This window comes from Saccopteryx bilineata, chromosome 4, assembly GCF_036850765.1.
Source record: "Saccopteryx bilineata isolate mSacBil1 chromosome 4, mSacBil1_pri_phased_curated, whole genome shotgun sequence".
In the NCBI taxonomy this organism is placed as follows: domain Eukaryota; kingdom Metazoa; phylum Chordata; class Mammalia; order Chiroptera; family Emballonuridae; genus Saccopteryx; species Saccopteryx bilineata.
The window spans coordinates 77372794-77396470 of record NC_089493.1 but is presented as its reverse complement, the minus strand read 5'-3'; the positions used below and the strand labels follow the sequence as shown (position 1 = coordinate 77396470).

General features: G+C 43.9%; 1 protein-coding gene across 1 annotated transcript; it reads right to left on the bottom strand.

Moving 5' to 3' along the window:
* Window positions 1-1844: 1844 nt before the first annotated feature.
* Window positions 1845-23637, bottom strand: CATSPER2 (cation channel sperm associated 2). Its single transcript, XM_066276651.1, has 13 exons — window positions 23435-23637; window positions 22829-22975; window positions 22151-22324; window positions 21124-21192; window positions 11698-11870; window positions 11038-11193; window positions 10637-10761; window positions 8488-8666; window positions 8182-8281; window positions 7154-7210; window positions 4854-5038; window positions 3797-3964; window positions 1845-1973 (listed from the first exon to the last, which is right to left on the bottom strand). The coding sequence occupies exons 2-13, from the start codon at window positions 22971-22973 to the stop codon at window positions 1942-1944; spliced, it is 1563 nt and encodes a 520-aa protein (XP_066132748.1). The 5' UTR covers window positions 22974-22975; window positions 23435-23637; the 3' UTR covers window positions 1845-1941.
* Between the last annotated feature and the right edge of the window lie 40 nt (window positions 23638-23677).

Below are 23677 nucleotides of genomic sequence, written 5' to 3'. Positions count from 1 at the left end.
ATGCTGCCATTGCCATGTGCTCCTCTTTGGGACAGTGTAAGACCTGCCAGGACAGCAGGGTGAGGGGGGTGGCTGATGCCCCACGTTGGGCACCAGTTGTGAACAAGGCCTGCCTGGGGTGAGGACTTCGGAGATGCAAAGACCCAACTCCGGAGCCTGGGTTCAGTGACACAGATCCACTTTATTAAGGAAGTACGATAGCTTATATACATGGGTTCAGCCAATAGGATGTTACAGCATGTCCTTCACAGCCAATGGCTGCAAAGGTCAGGGAGCTTCCTGGCTGGTGCTGAGTCATTTCCGTATAGCGGGCGAGCTTCCTTCCTGGGTGTGCCCAGGAGGGTTCCGGGAGCTGGTGTGTTCTCACAGCATTGCGTCAACCACAGCTGCTAGGAATGCACTCTGCACTCTACCTACACCACTCCGCTGGCACGCCTCCATCTTCAGTTCCTGCGGCTGCTGGCTCTCAGCGTGAAGTTGAACTCACAGTTGTTCCTCGAACTGCTGCTGCCAACTTTCAACTTCTAGGGCAAACTGCAACTCATGAACCTGTAGATTGCTCCAGTTCCAGGCACCATCAGTGCTCTGCAGCTCTCTAACCCAGTCGGCCTCCTTCTCCAGCTCTCACTCCAGTTCACACAGTCGTTGCCGCTCAGTATGCAGCTCATCCTGGAGCTTTCAACCTCGCTCAGCTTCTCACACAGAGCTCTTAGTTTCTTTTTAATTTTTATTTATTCATTTTAGAGAGGAGAGAGAGATAGAAAGAGAGAGAAGGGGGGAGGAGCAGGAAGCATCAACTCCCATATATGCCTTGACCAGGCAAGCACAGGGTTTCGAACTGGCGACCTCAGCGTTTCCAGGTTGATGCTTTATCCTCTGCACCACCACAGGTCAGGCGAGCTCTTAGTTTCTTCTCACAGGATTGCAAAAAACACCCAGCCCACAGTTCCCACCAGGAGAGTCACTGGAAACAGCCACTCCTTTACTCACCCCTCAAGGCTGTTGGTGGCTCCCTACCGATCTGCTTAGAATCCTACCCACTACACCAGATGTAATGCTGGTTGCTAAGGCCAGGCAAGTTCATATTGGGTTCAGGCAGATGGTAGAAAGGTTTGGGCCATTCATTTAATAAAGTCTCACAACGGTGGACAAGCACACAGGCAGAGGAAACCACCTCTCAGGCAAACAAACAGCAAAATGGCTCCTCACAGTGGCAGGCAGGCAATCCACACATCCCCAATCCCTCATCTCTCATCTCTCTCGAGTGCAAGCCTTATATAGCCTATGCACACATGCCTCTGCCATGTGCTCACACCACTAATCAAGCAAAGTGCTTACAGCTGGTAACCCCACAAGAAAGCCTAACACACTGCCCCACAGATGCTTACTGATTTGAACACTTCTGCAAAGTGGAATCACTGCCCTCAGCAATAGGAAGGAAATGGAATAAAGGATTTTATTTTGACTCAGAAACAGGTGAAAATAATGTTTGATTAAAGTTAATGGTACATGGGAGAAGCAATGTTTGTAGAGGAGGCAATGGGAACAATAGTTCTCCATTAGTTGTACTAATATACCTGGGATCTCCTTAGCTTAACCCTCCACAAGAGAGGCTTGTACCCACCAGGGAGGGAGAGGGAGAGGGTGAAATTAGGAGTCTGTCAGGAAGTAGAGTTTGCAGAAAGGGTGGGAACTTGAGTTACAAAGTCAAGGAAAGAGTCAGCCTGAGCAGCTGTGGGAAGGGTAGAAAGCCAAGAACCACAGGTCCCACTGGTCTTTTTCACCTAATCTTATATCTTTCAGTATTCTCTATGTATCAGAGACAGGGCACTAAGCAATTGTTAGCAGTATTTATTAAACATTTATACTTTTAATTCTCCATTTCCAACTATTCCCTTCATTATCTGTTGCCAAATATATCAAAGGCATCCATCATCGACTTTACTTGTCTTCAAAGTTCATCAGTGCCTGAACTGTAAAGAAAAAGACTGTAAGGCTGGAGAACTAAGAATATTTAGAATATATAAATGTTTAAAGATCTTTATCTGGGTTCCCACACAAATTCTTACTAGTCTTTACTCTTGTAAAAAAAAAATTATTTATTGATTGATTGGTTTTTAGAGAGAGAAAGAAAGAGAAAGAAACATCAATTTGTTCTACTTTTTATCCATTTGTTGGTTGATTCTTGTATGTCCCCTTGAATGACCAGGGATTGAACCCACAACCTTGGCGTATTGGGATGATGTTCTAACCAACTGAGCTACCCGGCCAAAGCTAACCTTCACTTTAAATTAAGCCATATGTTACATGTCAACTTTAATTGAAAAATAAAGAATTAAGCCATATGCACCTGTACTCTTTTCCAAAGATGAATTAATCAGGATTAAGCCTTTGAGTAGTATGCACGTTCATGTACGTCCTCACTCAAAGGGTTAACAAAAAACTCACTACACAAAGGGTTAAAGAAGTGGTCTTGCTACTTCTCTCATCATGTTCTCCTTAGAAAATAAGTGGGAAGGCAAGGCTGAAGACAGCTGGAAAGAGCAGGATTAACTTTAGGCAACATTTGAAGTAGGTGAATGTCTATTTTGACATCCTGTTCTAAACTCCACATTCCAAAGTTATAAATTTCTCTTGCCTGACCAGGCGATGGCGCAGTGGATAGAGTGTCGAACTGGGATGCGGAGGACCCAGGTTCGAAACCCCGAGGTCGCCAGCTTGAGCGCAGGCTCATCTGGTTTGAGCAAAGCTCACCAGCTTGGACCCAAGGTCGCTGGTTTGAGCAAGGGCTTACTCGGTCTGTTGAAGGCCTACGGTCAAGGCACATATGAGAAAGCAATCAATGAACAACTAAGGTGTTGCAACAAAAAACTGATGATTGATGCTTCTCATCTCTCTCCATTCCTGTCTGTCTGTCCCTATCTATCCCTCTCTCTGACTCTCTCTCTGTCTCTGTAAAAAACAAACAAACAACATTCTCTTATTGGCCACCATCAACACACATTCCTCTTCCCTAGTTGTTAATTTTCACACTGAGTTGATTTCAACTAGGTATGAGGAAGACAACATGAATCCATATTAAATTGTAAAAAAAAGAAAAAGAAAGGGCAGAGGCCCTAATTCTTCCAGTTTTTATTTGTAGAGAGAAATTTTATTAATCCAAATTAATCTTCAAGTTGTGAAATTTCAAGTAAGAAATTTAGGGAAAATAATTCTATTATTTAAATCACATACTCCTCTCTGCCTAAACTGACTGTAGAAATTGTTGAAAGGAAGAGAAGTCTACAATTTATAAAATTTGGGGGGGGGGGTTGAAGGTAGTGGGCACTTGTAGGCTTTCTGTTGTCTAATTGCCATAGCTATCAGTCATTATATATGCAATCTCAAAATCTTAAGCCTAAGGCTCTACTACTCAGGTCTAAAATGTGGCCTTCCCAGAGAAGAAACATGTACAAAAGGGGAGTGGACTACCAAAACAAGCAAGAGCCCACCTGTCTTAATTCCCAACAACTGGAACATTCTCCACTTGGGAAACAAGCTCTCAGAACTGAAAGTACAATATTTAGGAGTCCTACTAAAGAGGCAAAATTGCCAGGTTCTCTCTAGGTTTGAAAAAGTCAGGACATATGTCCAGAATGTAACATGCCAAACCAAGGATTTGCCTTTTTTAGGTGTGAGGTAGAAATTCAGAGGCTGAGATACCAAAATAGTGACCACCCACATCCTTAACCTCAGTTATATATGTTACTCCAAATGTACTTAACTCTTAGTCCCTATGACTGCCCCAAATCCATACCTGCAAACTCTTGCAACTGTTGACGCTCCTCTAGGTTATACTGAAGCTTTTCCAGCAACTCCAAATATCGAAAGAGTGAATCTCTAGGCCAAATAACATGTTCGGCCTCACCCATGTCCACTAGCCCAGGCAGATTCTGGTGCACATGAGTCTCCCAGTCCAACTGACCTGGATGGAGGAATTCTTCTTAAAACATATAGATTTGCAGAAGTTGGGAAAGAAGTGATAAAGCTTACGGTGTGTGTGGAGGAAAAAGCAGGGATGGAAGAGGAAACAGGAAGCAGGGAGGAGGGTAAATAGTGCATCACCAAGAGATCACTTTTCACAATAAGCAAAGACATCCACAGCCACATTTATCCAAGGTGAAACAGAAGTACAGGGAAAATGAAGAAGCACAAAGAAAGTAATTAAGACAGAAAATCAGCCTGACCAGGTTGTGGCGCACTGGATAGAGTGTCGAGCTGGGACGTAGAGGAACCAGGTTCGAGACCCTGAGGTTGCCAGCTTGAGTGCGGGCTCATCTGGTTTGAGCAAGGCTCACCAGCTTGAGCCCAAGGTCACTGGCTTGAGCAAGGGGTCACTCACTCTGCTGTAGCCCCCTGGTCAAGGCACATATGAGAAAGCAATCAATGAACAATTAAGATGCCACAATGAAGAATTGGTGCTGCCTGACCTGTGGTGACGCAGTGAATAAAGCATCGACCTGGAAATGCTGAGGTCGCTGGTTTGAAACCCTGGGCTTGCCTGGTCAAGGCACATATGGAAGTTGATGCTTCCAGCTCCTCCCCCCTTCTCTCTCTCTCTCTCTCCCTCTCTGTCTCTCTCTCTCCTCTCTAAAAATGAATAAATAAAATTAAAAAAAAAAGAATTGATGCTTCTCATCTCTCTCCCTTCCTGTCTGTCCCTATTTGTTCCTCTCTCTGTCTGTCTCTGTCAAAAAAAAAAGGAAAAAGGACAGAAAATCAGACTGATATAGAAAGTGGGAGAGCTCCTAATAAGATTGGGATGTCTCCTAGAGATGAAGGGTCTGAATTCAAATGGAAGAAACTCTGCTTACCAGTAGCCTTCAAATTTATGGATTCAGAAGATGAAGATAAGAAGGAAAATGTGGACTTTTCCTTTTTTGACAAAGACTCTTTTGGTTTTGGCTCAGATACTTCTGGACTCTCTTCAGTGACACTGCTTTCAGGCTCTTGAGAAATTTCTGAGAAGTCCATAGATTCTGCTTGTTGACTGGTAACTCTATAAGTGAAAGGGGAAATTTTATTGCTTCAAATACATTTATGGGATATAGCTAACTCTTTCATTATTCTGGTCCTGGACCTGGCCCTGGCCCTGGGCATCCCCAATCCCTGAGACTTTAGGTTGTGAGGGCCAAAATGCTCACTGTATATATAAGTTATTATATATACAAGCCCAAAATCTGATCTTAAGCACTTTCAACCTCAATTATCCCAGTGCTATATCTACATTAGTGCCTCTCAGCACATAGCTTCTGTGCTTAGTTTTACTCATGTTTCCACATCCAGCCTTATTTTACCAAGCTTGGCTCCTCACTCCATAGTCCTATGCCTATTACACCATAACTACAGCTTTTGTCCCCACGATTCTATCTCTTAATAGTACAGGGCTCACTTTGCTCAGCTCTTGGTCTTTTTATCTTCTCCGTCTAGTCAATCCTTTGGTTATCTAATCTGAGTTTAAATGCCTACTAAATGTAAATGTAAACCTCTGGTCCAGACCTCATTCCTCAAACTAGACTAGTATAAACAACTTTGACTCACATATCACTACTTGAATGTCTAATAGAAATCTCAAATTCAACCAAAAGCCAACTCTTTGCCCAAACACTTCTTCCAACCTCAGCCTTCCCCATCCTGACATTGCTCAGGCAAAAACTTTGGAGTCATCCTGAACTCCTCTCTGATACCTTACATCCAATCCATCAAGAAATCCTGTTGACTCTACCTTCAAAATACTGTATATCTTTTCTCACTGGTACCACTCTAGTCTGAGCCATTATCATCTCTTGCTTGGATAGCAGCATAGCCTCCTAACTCATCCCTGTTCCTTCCCTCATACTTCTACAGTCTATCATCATCACAGCAACCAGGGTAATCCTTAAATCTAAGTCATTTCATGTCACTGCTCTGCTCTGTTCTCTATTTCACTCAGAGTCAAAGCCCAAGTACCTACAATGTTACCCACAGCCCTACAGAATAGGGTCTCCATTATCTCTCTGACCTCATTTCCTATCACTCTTCCCCTGCTCACTTTGCTCCAGTCACAATGGCTTCCTTGTTGTTTCTAAACATCAGGCATGCTTCTGGCTTAAGACCTTTGTAGTAGCTGTCCCCTCTGCCTATAACACTCTTCCCATAGATACTCACACAGTAATCCCCTCACCTATTCCAAGTCTTGCTCAAATGTTACATTTTCAGTGAGGCCATTGTGACTACCTTGTTTAAAATTACAACCGATCTGCAACCCTCACCCTCCAATCCTCCTTAACCAGTCCTACTTTTCATTCTTTAATAATGCTTATATATTTTTATGTTAATATACTTATTTAATATATTCATTATTTATTGTCTCTTTCCCCTACCTCGTATGTAAGCTACATCAGAGCAAGCATTATTGTCTGTTTTGTTCACTGACATATCCCAAGCATCTAATAAGCATTCAATAATTATTTATTAAATGGATGAACAAGTTTATTTCTCCTTCTACTTTCTTGTTCATGGTGGAATACTTAGGGTCTAGTATTCATAGAATAATAATATTCTAGGTATTCTATTTAGTATTCTGTTTCATAGGAGGTACTTGTACTAATTTCCTGTGGCTGCTGTAATAAATTACCACAAATTTGATAGCTTAAAGTAGCAGAAATTGATTCTCTCGCAATTCTGGAATCCAGAGTCTGACATCAAGATGTTGGTTGGTCCACCCTCCCTCTGGAAGCTCTAAGGGAGAAGGTTCCTTGCTTCTTCTAGATCTAGCAGTTAGTTGCCTGGCATTTCTTGGCTTCTTTGGCTGTGGTTGTATCACTCCAATCTCTAGCTCTATCTTCACATCTCTTATTCTCTGTCTATTCTGTCTCTGATGAGGACCATTGCCACTGAATTTAGGGTCCACCTGAATAATCCAGAATAATCACATCTCAACTTAATTGCAACTGCAAGGACCTTTTTTCCATATAAGGTCATGTTCAGAGGTCCTGGGAGTTAGAACATATCATTCAACCCACTACAACCAATAGTTATTGAATGAAGGAATTCTCTCTCAAAGCCAGTATTCATCTGTGGTTTTATACCCTCTCCTCCTTCATGTGTATCCATCCCAGTTTATAGTCCTAACCTGGTATCCATTTTGCTAATGCTTGACATTTGTGCCTCAGGGGACAGGTTTTGTCTCCTGCAAAGCAAAAAACACAAGAGTGAAGAGATTTACACTAAAGAAGGAGTTTAGTGAGGAAAAAAATAATTCGTATCATAAAGTGAAGAAAACTGAGTGAAGAGAACAACTTGTAATAAAGAGGTGAAAAGAAGTAGGAAAGTCAGCCCTGGCTGGTTGGCTCAGTGGACAGAGCATTGGCCTGGTATGCAGAAGTCCTGGGTTCAATCCCCAGTCAGGGCACACATGAAAAGCAACCATCTGCTTCTCTTCTCCCTCTCCCCATTTTCTCTCTCTTCCCCTCTTGCAGCCAGTGGCTTGAGTGGTTTGAGCATCAGCCCCAGGCTTTGAGGATAGCTTGTTGGTCCTAGTGCAACAACCTTAGGTGCTAAAAATAGCTCAGTTGATTTGAGCATTGGCCCCAGATGGGGGTTGCCACATGGATCCTGGTTGGGGTGCATGCAGGTATCTGTCTCTCTATCTCAGCTCCTCTTACTTAAAAAATAAAATAAAAGAGTAGGGAAGTCCCAACAGTAGATAAAGAATCAGGCAACAACCTGACCAATGGTAAAGCAGTGAAAAGGGTATCAACCTGGGACACTGAGGTCCCAATAAGATCGATCACCGGCTTGAGTGTGAGGTCATCGACATGATCCCATGGTGGCTGGCTTGAGCCCAAAGGCTTGAAGCCCAAGGTCACTGGCTTGAGCAAGGGGTCACTGGCTCAGCTGGAGCCCCCACCTGCCAAGGCATGTATGAGAAGCAATTAATGAACAACTAAAAGTGCCACAACTATGAGTTGATGCTTCTCATCTCTCTCCCTTCCTCTCTCTCTCTCAAAAAAAGAAAAAAAAAGGCAATATTTTAGAGCTGTGTCAGGCAAATTGCCTGTCACAAAGGGAAAAATGGTGTCAAGGCCAAAGAGTAGAAACAAGGAATGAGGTCAGGAAACTGTTGAGAACTATAGTTGAGTTTGAAATAGGGAAGCATACCTCTGGGTAATCTGCTGCTTGAATATGTCGGCTTTGTGCTGAACCTCCAGGTTTGTCATCTCCTCATTCAGCTCATTTCTGATGTTCTGAAAGTTAGTAACTGCCCCAAGGGGCCATTAGGAGTTGGGAATGGTGGTGACTAGACCTGGGGAGAGGGCTTAAGTGGGGATAAACCAAATGAAATATCCATTATAGGCCCCAAGACCTGTATCAGGTTCTCTCTCTCCATAATCCAACAGTCCTAGCTTTCATTCTAATATCTTCCCAACCATCCATCCCACCAAGTTTCACCTGTTCTATGCTTACCCATCATGGCTACTATGATATTTCGAAAGATAATAGACCCAAGGAACAACGAAAGGATGACATAGATGCTGCTGAAGGTGCGGCTGACTTTGGGCACCTTCCAGGTGTCCTGAAGCAGTGCATACCAATGATCCATGGTGAAGAGGATGAACACTGTCACTAGGGAATTCAGCAAGTCCCTGAAGAAAAAGATGTGCATATAGATAAAACAGAGATGTAAACCTCTCAAAAACAGTTTCATTCTCACTCTTTTTTCCCCATTTTCATTCTTAAAGCAACATAAGAGCATTTCTTTATAGTTTGCTCTGAATGTGTCTTTTTCTACCATACTTAATTTTTTAGGTAATTATTCTTAAGTTTAAGGTTGTTTTATGAGGTTTTACTTTATCATGAATAATCTATGAATTTCTCTTACTACTCCGTTAGTATCTGGAGCATAGTAGATACTTAATAAATACTGACTGAATTTTTTTTTTTTTTTCATTTTTCTGAAGCTGGAAACAGGGAGAGACAGTCAGACAGACTCCCGCATGCGCCCGACCGGGATCCACCCGGCACGCCAACCATGGGGCGACGCTCTGCCCACCAGGGGATGATGCTCTGCCCATCCTGGGCGTCGCCATGTTGCGACCAGAGCCACTCTAGCGCCTGAGGCAGAGGCCACAGAGCCATCCCCAGCGCCCGGGCCATCTTTGCTCCAATGGAGCCTTGGCTGTGGGAGGGGAAGAGAGAGACAGAGAGGAAAGCGCGGCGGAGGGGTGGAGAAGCAAATGTGCGCTTCTCCTGTGTGCCCTGGCCAGGAATCGAACCCAGGTCCTCCGCACGCTAGGCCGACGCTCTACCGCTGAGCCAACTGGCCAGGGCGATACTGACTGAATTTTTTAAAAAATGAATGAATCAGCAACTACATATCATTTTTTGTAAGTTCATTCTCCACTGTCCTACATATGTCACCTAACAGAAGGTCACTTAATGAATTTAGCCTGACCAGGTGGTGGCTCAGTGGATAGAGCGTCACACTGGGATGCAGAGGACCCAGGTTTGAGACCCCGAAGTTGCCAGCTTGAGCACAGGCTCATCTGGCTTGAGCAAAAAGCTCACCAGCTTGGACCCAAGGTCGCTGGCTCAAGCAAGGGGTTACTCGGTCTGCTGAAGGCCCACTGTCAAGGCACATATGAGAAAGCAATCAATGAACAACTAAAGTGTCACAACGGCAATGAAAAACTGATGATTGATGCTTCTCATCTCTCTCTGTTCCTGTCTGTCCCTATCTATCCCTCTCTCTGACTCTCACTCTGTCCCTGTAAAAAAAAAAAAAAAAAGAATTTAGCAAACATCATTCCTATTTAATTTGTTGGTATGAACTGATAGGCAAATGAACAAATGGATTTGTGACATAAACATGTGATCCCAAATAATAAATATTAATATATCACAAAAGCTCTAAGGAAGGTATATAAAATTGCCTTCTTTCCTCTTTAGTCCTCCACATACAATTGGTTCAAAACATCAGGGCCTGAATAGGATCAATTTTAGTACTTTCCTAACTCATACATTAGTTTTATAAGAGAGAAGAGCTGAGAGATGCTGAAAGATAGGATTCCAATTCATAAATAACATTAACACCTCTAAATCCCAATTGATTTTTTACTAGTAATCAGTGTTCTCTAGACAGAGATCTTGCCGGGATTTTACTCTCTAATGAGTATAAGTATGTGCATGTGTAGTCCCCACACCTAGAAATTGAGGTAAAACCAACATGTAACATTTATTATCACTTACAATATGTGTTAAATACTCTGCTAAGTGCTTAGATGCATTACCTCATTTATCCCTTACACTCTTATTCCCATTTTTCAAAAGAGGTAACTGAGTCATAGAAACCAGGGCTTAACCATTGGAGATACTGGTATTTAAAGATGGTTGATGAGGGTGTGCAAAATCCAGAGCAAATCTGGTAGCTGCCCTATCCTCAAAAATCAGAGTGAATACAATTAACCATTCCTTTGCTTTCTCTTTGCCTCTCCTTACTGTCTTCTATTCTAATTTCTTACAATAGACTATACTTTATTACTATACTTTGAACTAGCTTCCCAGTCTCTTGCCCAAATTCCCTCCCCCAACCCAGGCTTCTCCCAGTTCTGCCTACGAGAAGAACATGTGGTACTTCAGGTCCGTGCGAGATGAACGGGTGTAATTCTCGAAGAAGTAGACACCGGCCACAGCAAAAATGTAGAAGAAGATGATCAGCAACAACAAGAGGAAGGTCATACTCTAGAAACCATGACTTCAAGTAAGAGCTGGGCCAGAGAAGGCTGGTCTTCACCTATAGCCCAGCTAAGTCCACCCTGTCAATCCCCCATCAAATCCTTATTTCCGGTCCTGAGCCCTGTCACCTCTAGACCACAGGAGCTTGACCTCAGCCCTTTTTCATCCAATTACATATAATAGTGTCTCTCACTGCCTTCTTTGACCCACTCAGACTAGTTTCATGTAACCCCCATGTTCATCCACTCCGCCCACCTGGCTGTGCTGCTACAGTCAAATCACCTTGAGGGCCCTGACCAGGGCCAAAATAATGACTCGAATTTGACGAAATCGTGTAAAGAGTTTGAGAGACCTTAAAACCCGGCAGATCCTCAGCAACTGGAGCCATACAGACTGGCCTGTTACCCCTACCAGCACCACAACCTCAGGAAGCAGGGACTGTGAGAAACAAATAGATTATGAGTAAAATATACCCAAAGCACCCGTGGACAGTTGCTCCTTCATTATCTGCTATTCTTCATAGTTCCTTGGAAATTACCCCTTGAAAAATATTCTCTAGTGATTGTTTTCTATTCAGCCTATTTGATATTACTTAAACTCTGTATTTCAATTTGCTCAGACATAAAAGGGATAAATACAGTGCTTATCTCATTGGTTTCTTGTGGATCTCAAATGAGAAAATATATGTAAAACACTTAGAAGGAAGCTTGGCACTTAATAAGTGCTTAGTAACTGGTACATATTATTGTTGGGGTTAATGTTGTGGTTAGATTCTGCCTTGCTCCCAATACCAGCAACTCCTGCAATGATTGACTTTTAGTTTTAGATGGAAAATAAGAAAGTTAGGTACATTTCTATTTGTTTCTTCCTGTGACCTAATTATCTTAATTTTTCTTGTCATTTTGATTCACCTAGGCACATCCTCAGGATATCTATCCTTACCAACATGGTAACAACAAAATCAAAGACATTCCAGGCATTCTTCCAGAATAGGGAAAAGCTGGATAGCCACATAAGAATAATCTCCAAGATGAAACTAAGTAAGATGAACCAAGCTGCCACCTCCAGAGTCAGCTTCACGGGCCAGAGTTTGGTATTTGAGGATTCCAACAATTCTGTGGGCATAAAGCAAAAGGATGAATAAGAGGGAAGTGGGAAGCTGAATCATAAAGGATGATCAAAACGTGTTACAGCTTGATCAGGTGGCACAGTGGGATAGAGTGTTGGACTGGGATGTGGAGGACCCAGGTTTGAAACCCCAAGGCCACTGGTTTAAGCATGGGCTCATCTATCTTGAGCACGAGCTCACCAGCTTGAGCATGGGGTCACTGGCTTGAGCGTGGGATCACAGACATGACCTCAAGGTCGTTGGCATGAGTCTAAGGTCACTGGATTGAGCAAGGGGTCACTCACTCTGCTGTAGCCCCCTGGTCAAGGCACATATGAGAAAGCAATCAATGGACAACTAAGGAACCGCAATGAAGAATTGATGCTTCTCATCTCTCTCCCTTCCTATCTGTCTGTCCCTATCTTTCCCTCTCTGTGACTCTCTCTATCAAAAAAAACCAAAAACGTGTTATAAACTCCAGTTTTGCCCATTGCTATTATACTTTTCTTTGCATTTCTCTAAACACTGCTGTTACTTCAACCTGTGAAATACAAGGGAGGGCAGAATCAAACATGAAAAATAGCTATGACTCATCTCTCCCGCTGGCATGGATGTACCTAACAGCTGCCAGTCACTGCCTTTCCCCTCTGGGGTCACAGAGACACTAAGAGATTCATTTCATTTCTTTTTTTTTTCAGTGAGAAGAGGGGAGGCAGAGACAGACTCTTGCATGTACCCCGATTGGGATCTACCCGGCAAGCCCACTAGATGGCGATGCACTGCCTATCTGGGGTGTTGCTCCATTGCTCAGCAACAGAGCTTTTCTTAGTGCTTGAGGTGAAGGTCATGGAGCCATCATCAGTGCCCGGGGCCAACTCGCTCTAATGGAGACTTGGCTGCTGGAGGGGAAGAGAGAGAGAAAGAAAGAAGGGGGAAGGAGAAGGGTGGAGAAGTAGAAGGTCACTTTTCCTATGTGCTCTGCCCGAGAATCTAGCCAGGGACTTCCATATACCAGGCCAACACTCTAACCCTGAGCTAACCTGCCAGGGCCAAGAGATTCATTTCTTTTCTTTTCTTTTTTTTTTTTTTTTTTTTGCTTTTTTTTCTGAAGCTGGAAACGGGGAGGCAGTCAGACAGACTCCGGCATGCGCCCAACGGGGATCCAGCCGGCATGCCCACGGGGGTGGGGGGTATGTGCTCTGCCCATCCGGGGGGTTGCTCTGTTGTGACCAGAGCCAGTCTAGTGCCTGAGGCAGAGGCCACAAAGCCATCCCCAGCGCCCAGGCCATCTTTGCTCCAATGGAGCCTTGGCTGCGGGAGGGGAAGAGAGAGACAGAGAGGAAGGAGAGGGGGAGGGGTGGAGAAGCAGATGGGCGCTTCTCCCGTGTGCCCTGGCCGGTAATCGAACCTGGGACCTCCGCATGCCAGGCTGATGCCCTACCATTGAGCCAACCGGCCAGGGCCGAGATTCATTTCTTAACTACCACTAACTCCAGCCTGACCTGTGGTGGCGCAGTGGATAAAGCGTCAACCTGGAAACGCTGAGCTTGCTGGTTCAAAACCCTGAGCTTGCCCGGTCAAGGCATATATGGGAGTTGATGCTTCCTACTTCTCCCCCCTTCTCTCTGTCTCTGTCTCTCTCCCCTCTCTATAATGAATAAATAAAATCTTTAAAAAAAAATAAAGAAAAAACTACCACTAACCCTGTCTGCTGCACTGTTACCCATAGTCCCAAATTTCACAAAGAAACAATAAGCCTTGAGAATAGAATGAAGATGTAGGGCCATGATATGTTAAGTGCTTTAAAGGAGATATAGAAACAAGAAGCCAGATTCATGGGGCATACTGTTATAATAAAAAAATAGCTTGGGTTTATTTTTATTATTATTATTAAGTGAAAGGCAGGGAGGCAGAGACAGACTCCCGCATGCAACCTGACTGGTCCTCCTGGCAAGACCCCTACTGAGCAATGCTTTGCCTAGCTGGGGCCACTGCTCGGCAACTGAGCTATTTTAGTGCCTGAGGTGAGGCCATGGTGACATCCTCAGTGCCCAGGGACAACTTGCTTGAACCATTCAATCCATGGCTTAAGTAGGGGGAGGGGGAGGGAGAAGAAGGGGTGGAGAAGCAAATGGTGGCTTCTCCTGTGTGCCCTGACTGGGAATTGAACCTAGGACTTCCACATGCCAGGCTGATGCTCTACCGTGGAGCCAACCAGCCAGGGCTATTTGTTAGCTTTTAAAACATTCCTTTTCTTCTATAAAATTGATTTGTCCTACAAAGCAAATTATATCCTGTACTTTCTTTCTAGAACCCTATTATTTGCTAATTGCTATTCCTTAACTCATTGCCTTAATCTTTCAACCCTCTTCATCTCTTTTATACATTTAATGGATGTATGCCATGCGATTGAAAAACACGTTGAGATTAAAATAGGCTTAAAAGCTAAAAATGAATATATTTCCCTTTAAAATAGAATACTCTGAGGGCCTGCAAATGCATGATGACTGATATGCTTGGCAGTTAATGGAGATCAGAAGAGCATACTCAATCACCCTGAAGAACACAAACTGCTATGTAGATTTTGACACACAGTTTTAAATGGTTATTGCTTTTAGTAATATTTTGGTTAATTAATCCACAGTGGAAGGAACAATGATGTTGAAATAGAACTTCATGAAGAGCATAATAATTCTGAAAAATAGAATTCTGCATGTTTATCTCAAGATGATCTTATCAGATTCTATAAATTACATATATCTGATTTTAAAAATCTTATATAGCCCAAGATATCTCTAGAATCTCAAAAATCAATGTAAAAAAGTATAAGAATGTTAACTTGGTTTCTCTCTTTTTTTTGGAAATAAAAACTACTCACACTTGCAACATATTACTTTCAGAGAAAATGAGCCAAATCTTCTTTCTTTTTTTGCTTATCATTCAGAAACAAAATATGAAAATTATTAAACTAAGCAACGGATATCATTGTGAAAGTAGACAGTTTTCTATTTTTTATGCCCTATTACATAAATTTACATCTTCACTTTAACATATAGAATACATGTTGTAAACCTGCAACTGTTGTCAATGATCTCATTTAAAAAAACAAAAAAAAAATAAATTAAAAACCATACAGAGTACAAAATTTGATCCAAAGTCAAATTTAATGGCATTTTAAAATTAATTTGTAGACAAATCATGTATTTTCTTTAAAATTAGAATGAATCAGCCTGACCAGTGGTGGCAGAGTGGATACAGCATCGATTTGGGATGCTGAGTTCCTTGATTCCAAATCCTGAGGTTGCCAGCTTGAGCATAGGCTCATTGGCTTGAGCACAGGCACACCAGCTTGAGAGCTGGATTGATGGTTTGAGCATGGGATCATTGGCTTGAACCCAAAGGTCACTGGCTTGAGCAAGGGGTCACTGGCTCTAAGTGAACCGCCCCCAACCCCCATCAAGGCACATATGAAAAACAATGAACTAAAGTGAAGAAACTAGGAGTTAATGCCTCTCACTTTGCTCCCTCTCTCTCTTAAAAAAAAAGAAAGAAAATGCATGAATCACTTAAAACATTGCAAAAGTAAAAATTTGCTCACATTTTTAAAATTATAAATATTAAAATACAATATTTAATATGCTGATCTAAAACATTGTTTTATTTCAATTTGTTTATTCCACATAAAAATAATTAAATGATTAAAACACCTAAGAAAAAGAAACACCTAAGAAACTTTTTAAGATTATATACAGTGTGTCTGTAAAGTCATGGCGCACTTTTGACCGGTCACAGGAAAGCAACAAAAGATGATAGAAATGTGAAATCTGCACCAAATAAAAGGAAAACCCTCCCAGTTTCTGTAGGATGATGTGGCAGCATGTGCGCATGTGCAGATGATGATGTAACAACGTGTATACCGTGCAGCAACCCACGGCCATGCCAGTCAAGATGTGGACGGTACAGAGGAAAGTTCAGTGTTCTGTGGCTCGCTAAATTTGAATCTGTGACCAAAGTGCAACGTAAATATCGGCGCATTTATAACGAAGCACCACCACATAGGAATAACATTACTCGGTGGGATAAGCAGTTGAAGGAAACCAGCAGTTTGGTGGAGAAACCCCGTTCTGGTAGGCCATCAGTCAGTGACGAGTCTGTAGAGGCTATACGGGATAGCTATCTAAGGAGCCCTAAAAAAATCTGTGCATGAGCCCACATCGAGTTGCACTGAATAGGTATGAAACTGGGAGAGTTTTCCTTTTATTTGGTGCAGATTTCACATTTCTATCGTCTTTTGTTGCTTTCCTGTGACCGGTCAAAAGTGCACCATGACTTTAAGGACACACTATGTATTACTGGGAAACAAAATCAGAAGACAAAAAAAGATTGGAGGCTTTGATCTAGAATCCGTTAATAACTATTTTTTTTCTCTATAACAACATTCTTTGTGACCTGAAAAAAATTCTTTTGAGAGAGAAAGGGGGGGGGGGAGAAGTGGGAAGCATCAACTCATAGTAGTTCTTTCTCATATGTGCCTTGACTGGGCAAGCCCAGGGTTTTGAACCAGAAATCTCAGCATCCCAGGTCAACACCTTATCCAATGCACCACCACAGGACAGGCTGAAAACTTGTTTTTTAAAAGCCTTTACAAAATCTTAATGTTTATTGCCTAGCCTGTGGTGGTACAATGGATGGAGCATTGCCCTAGATAGAATGCTGAGGTCACTTGCTGGTTGAAGTCCCAGGGCTTGATCAGTCAAGGCACATAAGAAAAGCAAACAATGAACAACTAAAGTGAAGTAACTATGAGTTGATGCTTCTCGCTCTGGCCCCCCCTCTGAATTAATAAATATTTTTTTAAAAAATCATGTTTATCATGTAAACTAGTCTGTTGAAAGAAATCTGCTAGCCGCAAATTATTATTCCTCCTGCCCTTCTACCATGGGAATGTACTGAATAAAATTTGCACAAATTTTCCAGGTGATTCCCACTCAGGCAATCAACCTATTCTCTGGCATAGTGATCATGTTTCACAATCAGCCATTTTACTAAATAGAATGGTTAGTGCTATTCTTTTTTTGATTTGTCCATTAGATGCAAGGAATCCTGTACATTTACTGCTATTTACTTTATTCCAAAGTTTAACACTATATCCCTAACTTCACAAGGCAAATACATACCAATTATCAAGAAATAGGAAATGTAGGTGACCTAGTTCAAAATCCTCCCTATATGCACAGGAAATAAAATACTTCAAGCCCTGGCCGGTTTGCTCAGTGGTAGAGTGTGCAGACATCCTGGGTTCAATCCCTGGTCAGGGCACACATGAAAAATGACCATCTGCTTTTCTTCCCCTCCCTCTCCACCTTCTCTCCTCTTCCCCTCCCCTCTTACAGCCAGAGTCTTGACTGCTTCAAGTGTTGGCCCAATAGCTCAAGTGGTCACAGCGTTGGCCTCAGGTGCCAGACAGGGGTTGCTGGGTGGATCCTGGTCAGGGTGCATGTGGGAGCCTGTCTCTCTCTATCCCCTCCTCTCACTTAAAATAAAATAAAAACAGGCCCTGGCCGGTTGGCTCAGTGGTAGAGCGTCGGCCTGGCGTGCAGGGGACCCGGGTTCAATTCCCGGCCAGGGCACATAGGAGAAGTACCCATTTGCTTTTCCACCCCCCCTTCCTTCCTCTCTGTCTCTCTCTTCCCCTCCCACAGCCAAGGCTCCATTGGAGCAAAGATGGCCCGGGCGCTGGGGATGGCTCCTTGGCCTCTGCCCCAGGCGCTAGAGTGGCTCTGGTTGCAGCAGAGCAACGCCCCGGAGGGGCAGAGCATCGCCCTCTGGTGGGCAAAGCCTCGCCCCTGATGGGCGTGCCAGGTGGATCCCGGTCGGGCGCATGCAGGAGTCTGTCTGACTGTCTCTCCCCGTTTCCAGCTTCAGAAAAATACAAATAAATAAATAAATAAATAAATAAATAAATAAAAACATTTCAGGCCCTAGATGGTGTCATAGATAGAGTGGATAGAGTGTCAGCCTGGTGTATGGATGTCCTAGGTTTGATTCCCAGTCAGGGCACACAGGAGAAGCAACCATTTGCTTCTCTCTTCCTTCCTCTCCCCCTTCTCCTCCCATAGCCAGTGGCTCCATTGGTTTCAGTGTGGCCCCAGGAGCTGAGGATAGCTGCTTGGAGCGTGTTGGTCTCAGGCACTAAAAAGAGCTCTGTACTTGAGCATCAGCCCCAGACAGAGTTGCCAGGTGGATACTGGTCAGGCACTTGTGGTAGTCTGCCTCACTGTCTCCCCTCCTCTTACCTAAAAAAATAAAAAAATTAAAAATAAAACACTTCAAAGTATACATAATACACTATAGTAGTCAATGACATCAATTATCATGGTATATTTAAATATCTTTGACCTAATTTTATTAAAAGATGGTTTTATTTTTTTAAATAGATTTTACAGAAAGAAAAGGACAAAGGGAAAGAGAAACATCAATCTGTTTCTGCATGCACCCTGCCCGGGAATCCAACCAGCAACCTCTATGTATCAGGAGGATACTCCAACCAAGCTATCCAGCCAGGGCAAAGAGTTTTAAGGTTTTTTTGTTTTGTTTTTTGTGTTTTTTTTTTTTACAGGGACAGAGAGAGAGTCAGAGAGAGGGATAGATAGGGACAAACAGACAGGAATGGAGAGAGATGAGAAGCATCAATCATTAGTTTTTCGTTGCAACACCTTAGTTGTTCATTGATTGCTTTCTCATATGTGCCTTGACCGTGGGCCTTCAGCAGACCGAGTGACCCCTTGCTCAGTGACCTTAGGTCCGAGCTGGTGAGCTTTTTTTGCTCAACCCAGATGAGCTTGTGCTCAAGCTGGCGACCTCGGGGTCTCGAACCTGGGTCTTCTGCATCCCAGTCCAACGCTCTATCCACTGCGCCACTGCCTGGTCAGGCAAAGAGTTTTAAGTTTTAAAGTGGGAGCCTGACCAGGTGGTGGCGCAGTGGATAGAGCGTCGGACTGGGAGGACCCAGGTTTGAGACCCCGAGGTCGCCAGCTTGAGCGCAGGCTCATCTGATTTGAGCAAGATTCATCAGCTTGGACCCAAGGCCCCTGGTTTGAGCAAGGGTTACTCGTCTGCTGTAGCCCCATGGTCAAGGCACATATGAGAAAGCAATCAATGAACAACTAAGGTGTCCCAACGAAAAACTGATAATTGATGCTTCTCATCTCTCTCCGTTTCTGTCTGTCCCTATCTATCCCTCTCTCTCTGTCTCTGTAAAAAAAAAAAAAAAGTTTGGGTTTTTTTGGGGGGGGAGGATATTATTATGTGGCAAGTTTTTTTTCAGGGGATTTCAAAGGAATTGGACAGGAACCCAGGACCTATTTCTTTTCTTTTCTTTTTTTTTACAGATACAGAGAGAATCAGCCAGAGGGATAGACAGGGACAGGCAGACAGGAATGGAGAGAGATGAGAAGCATCAATCATCAGTTTTTCGTTGCAACACCTTAGTTGTTCATTGATTGCTTTCTCATATGTGCCTTGACTATGGCCCTTCAGCAGACCAAGTAACCCCTTGCTCGAGCCAGAGACCTTGGGTCCAAGCTGGTGAGCTTTTGCTCAAACCAGATGAGCCTGCGCTCAAGCTGGCGACCTCGGGGTCTCGAACCTGGGTCCTCTGCGTCCCAGTCCAATGCTCTATTCACTGCACCATCACCTGGTCAGGCAAGCAAAAAAAAAAAAAGTTTTAAAGTGGGAAACTTTCCCAAAACACTGAGGATAAAACAAGGGAGTACTTCTACTGTCCTTAACCTTCTAAGCAGTTCTAAGCAGTTTGTTTGAGATAATCAAGTGAACTTACTGATTCTTCAGATTTTTCTTATTGTTAATATATTTAATATAATTTGATTGGTTTGGAATTATTTACTCTTTTTTAATTTTTTAAATTATTTCTTTATTTATTAATTTTTAGAGAGGGGGGAGAGAGAGAGAGAGAGAAGACAGGAAGCATCAACTTGTAGTAGTTGCTTCCTGTATGTACCTTGACCAGGCAAGCCCAGGGATTTGAACCAGCAACCTCAGCGTTCCAGGTTAATGTTTTATCCACTGAGCCACCAGAGGTCAGGCGAATTATTTACTCTTTAGGTCATTTTTTGGCTCATCTAGTATCTTAACTGTACCCAACTTATTTGTCCTTAATCTTTCTAAATATACTTGTAAAAATGTAAGTATTGGATCACTCACTGATAGGAATCAATATCTCTAATAGGAAAGGTTAATTCAAACAAATTTAGTTTGGCACAAGAAATATAACTGGTTTTTCCAGCTCCAGTTCCTTGTATTATATCCTACCACTAAACGTCTAGACTGCCTTATATCTATTACACTTTCAAGAGCCCTCCAACTGTATCTATATCTTAGTAGTTGCACAAACACTACTCCAGAAGACTTAATATAACTATGCCTATTAGAATTCAAGTGACATTCAAAAATGCAAAATGATCAATATAAAGGAAAAATGACTCCACTTCCTCTTTTTTTTTAAAGTATTTATTCATTTTAGAGAGGAGTGAAAGAGAAAGAGAGAAAGGGAGGAGCAGGAAGCATCACCTCCCACATGTGCCTTGACCAGAAAAGCCCAGGGTTTTGAACTGGTGACCTCAGTGTTCCAGGCTGACACTTTATCCACATGTGCCACCACAGGTCAGGCTCTCTTTTTTTTTTTTTTTTCTTTTTTCATTTTTCTGAAGCTGGAAACAGGGAGAGACAGACAGACTCCCACATGCGCCCAACCGGGATCCACTGGCACGCCCACCAGGGGCAATGCTCTGCCCACCAGGGGGCGGTGCTCTGCCCATCCTGGGCGTCGCCATGTTGCGACCAGAGCCACTCTAGCGCCTGAGGCAGAGGCCACAGAGCCATGCCCAGCGCCCGGGCCAACTTTGCTCCAATGGAGCCTTGGCTGCGGGAGGGGAAGAGACAGAGAGGAAAGTGCGGCGGAGGGGTGGAGAAGCAAATGGGCGCTTCTCCTGTGTGCCCTGGCTGGGAATTGAACCCGGGTCCTCCGCACGCTAGGCCAACACAGGCTCTCTTTTTTCTTTTTTTAATTTACTGATTTTAGAGAGAGAGGGAAGGAGAGAAACAGAAACATTGATCTGTTCCTGTAAGCGCCATGACTGGGGCTCGAACCCACAACCTTTGCGTATCAGGAAGATGCTCTCTAACCAACCCAACCATCCAGTCAGGGCCCACTTCCTCTTTCATTCAAGGTCAGTTCTCACCTATTTCAACCATCAGTACAATTGTATTCAAAAAGATGAGGAAGATGATGAAGTTTGTGAAGAGAGGACCTGTTTCCTCTTAAGGAATCATACATAGTGGAATTCTGGTTCTTTTTTTTTTTTTTCCTGAAGTTGGAAACGGGGAGGCAGTCAGACAGACTCCCGCATGCGCCCGACCGGGATCCACCCCGCACGCCCACCGGGGGCGATGCTCTGTCCATCTGAGGCATCGCTCTGTTGCAACCAGAGCCATTCTAGTGCCTGAGGCAGAGGCCATGGAGCCATCCTCAGCGCCTGGGCCAACTTTACTCCAATGGGGCCCTGGCTGCAGGAGGGGAAGAGAGAGACAGAGAGGAAGGAGAGGGGGAGGGGTGGAGAAGCAGATGGGTGCTACTCCTGTGTGCCCTGGCAGGGAATCGAACCCGGGACTCCTGCATGCCAGGCCAACGCTCTACCACTGAGCAAACTGGCCAGGGCCTTTTTTTTTAACAACTAGAACTGCTGAATAAATTCAACATGCTTTCTTTTATTTTTAAATTTTTCTTTACAGAGACAGAGAGAGAGTCAGAGAGAAGGATAGACAGGGACAGACAGGAATGGAGAGATGAGAAGCATTAATCATTAGTTTTTCATTGCGCGTTGCAACACCTTAGTTGTTCATTGATTGCTTTCTCATATGTGCCTTGACCGCGGGCCCTCAGCAGACCGAGTAACCCCTTGCTCGAGCCAACGACCTTGGGTCCAAGCTGGTGAGCTTTTGCTCAAACCAGATAAGCCCGCGCTCAAGCTGGCGACCTCGGGGTTTCGAACCTGGGTCCTCTGCATCCGATGCTCTATGCACTGCGCCACCGCCTGGTCAGGCGGCATTCTGATTCTTGCAGGTGAAATCATAGGAGCAAGGATAGGCCCAGTGAGAATGAGAATAAAATGGGAGTTCGAAAAGGGAAAAATAAAATCATAAGGCAGATGATGAGGCAAGAGAGACAGTAAAGAAATGGTATAAAAATGAGTGGCATTGAAAGGATACGCTCAAGGACCCATCCAGCCCACAAAGAAAGAGGTGGCCTCTGACTGCAGCGTACTTGAAACCTGCTAAGCAGTCTATGGGCATGTGTAATCCGTTCTACATGATGAGGCTTTATGGAGAAGCGCACCAGCTGGTGTTGATCTCCTAACATAAGTTTCTTCTGTTGAGAAGAATCTACACCAAAAATAAAAAAGAGACAGATATAAAGAGAAGTTTTAGGGGGATAAGAAGAGCAGGTAGGATTGGGGGCAGGAATACTAGTTACATAACCAGCCCAAGTGCTGGCTTTTCCTTGTTGCTCCTACTCACAGCAACCAATACTAGTTTGAAGAGCTATTTTATTGCTTATGATCAATACTGTCCATACCCAAGAAAAAAAGGCAGCAGGTTCAACCCTTTAAGTTTTAAGTGTCCTTGGTAAAAACTTCCACATCAGCCAAGGCTAGCAGTTATCCTAGGACTATAAGTGAGAGGTATGGGTTCTATATCCTGGACTCAAGGAATTTTATTTCTAAAGCCTTTGATTTATCAAGTTTATTGTAACCTCCGAACTAGTAACCAAATCAGCCTCCCCTGAATTTTCTACCCTTAATATTATCTGTCTTCTTCCTATTCTTTAGAGGGTGTGGATGGGAGTCTTAAGTTTCTCCTTGTGAAGAAAAAGGAGAAACTGCTGACCAAGTATCTCTCGGATAGTGTGCCGTGGCACAGCTTGACTGAAGCCTTGCAGATGCTGTATGAGGGAGAAAGTATCAATGAGACGAGAACGAATGGCATCAGCTCGGGGCAGTTGACTGTGTCCTTCTCGGTGGTAAGTGGCCATGTCTGTTAAGAAAATGGAAGAGAAGTATCATTTCATTCTTGAAGTTGCACCCAAGATCAGTGCACCTCCCCCATTCTTGCCTTTAAGAAAACAAACACATTGTACAAAGATTCAAGGATTTTTGAAACGAGATAGGAGTCGTAAGAGAATATTGCGCAGTTGATTAAGTGGCCGAGCACCTTCATTTGTGTAAGGGTATTTCTAAGAAAAAAGCAACAACCACAAGGGCAGGAGTCCCGGGGCTGGACAAAGAGGAATTCGGGAACCACCCGGACCCTAGGGAACCAGGCAGTGCATTGAGGTCAAGCAGTAGGAGTTGGGGCTTCCCCCTAAAAAAAAAATTTTTTTAATAAAAAAAAATTAAGAATTGGACAAAATGTAACAGCCTGACAGTTTGACAATGTGTCCGGTCCCAACGCTCCCTCGGCCAGCTTCTCTCAATTCCCGCTCGTGAGGCTCACCTCAGCCCGGCCCTCTTTCTCCCACTCAGCCCTGACTTCACCACTCCGCCTCCGGCTTTTGCGACCCCTGAGGTCCTCTCTCCCCACGCAGGATGCGCTCAAGGTTGGATCGCCGCCACACTGTGCCCCATTTCCAGTTCCGCCCCGCCCGCACTCCTGGTTCCGGCTCGCCCGGGACCCAGCCCCCGAGCCCCAGCCGCCGGCCCACGCCACCACCCAGCCTCCTGGCCCGTGTGCTAGCCG

Excerpts from the sequence above, each read along its gene's own strand:
- CATSPER2 (XM_066276651.1), bottom strand. The coding sequence starts at position 22,973 with ATGGCCACTTACCACCGAGAAGGACACAGTCAACTGCCCCGAGCTGAT. Across the intron at positions 11,194-11,697 it reads ATTTTGTTGTTACCATGTTG|TCCCTGCTTCCTGAGGTTGT; the intron begins GTAAGGATAGAT and ends TGTTTCTCACAG. Across the intron at positions 8,282-8,487 it reads TATCATAGTAGCCATGATGG|TTACTAACTTTCAGAACATC; the intron begins GTAAGCATAGAA and ends CCCTTGGGGCAG.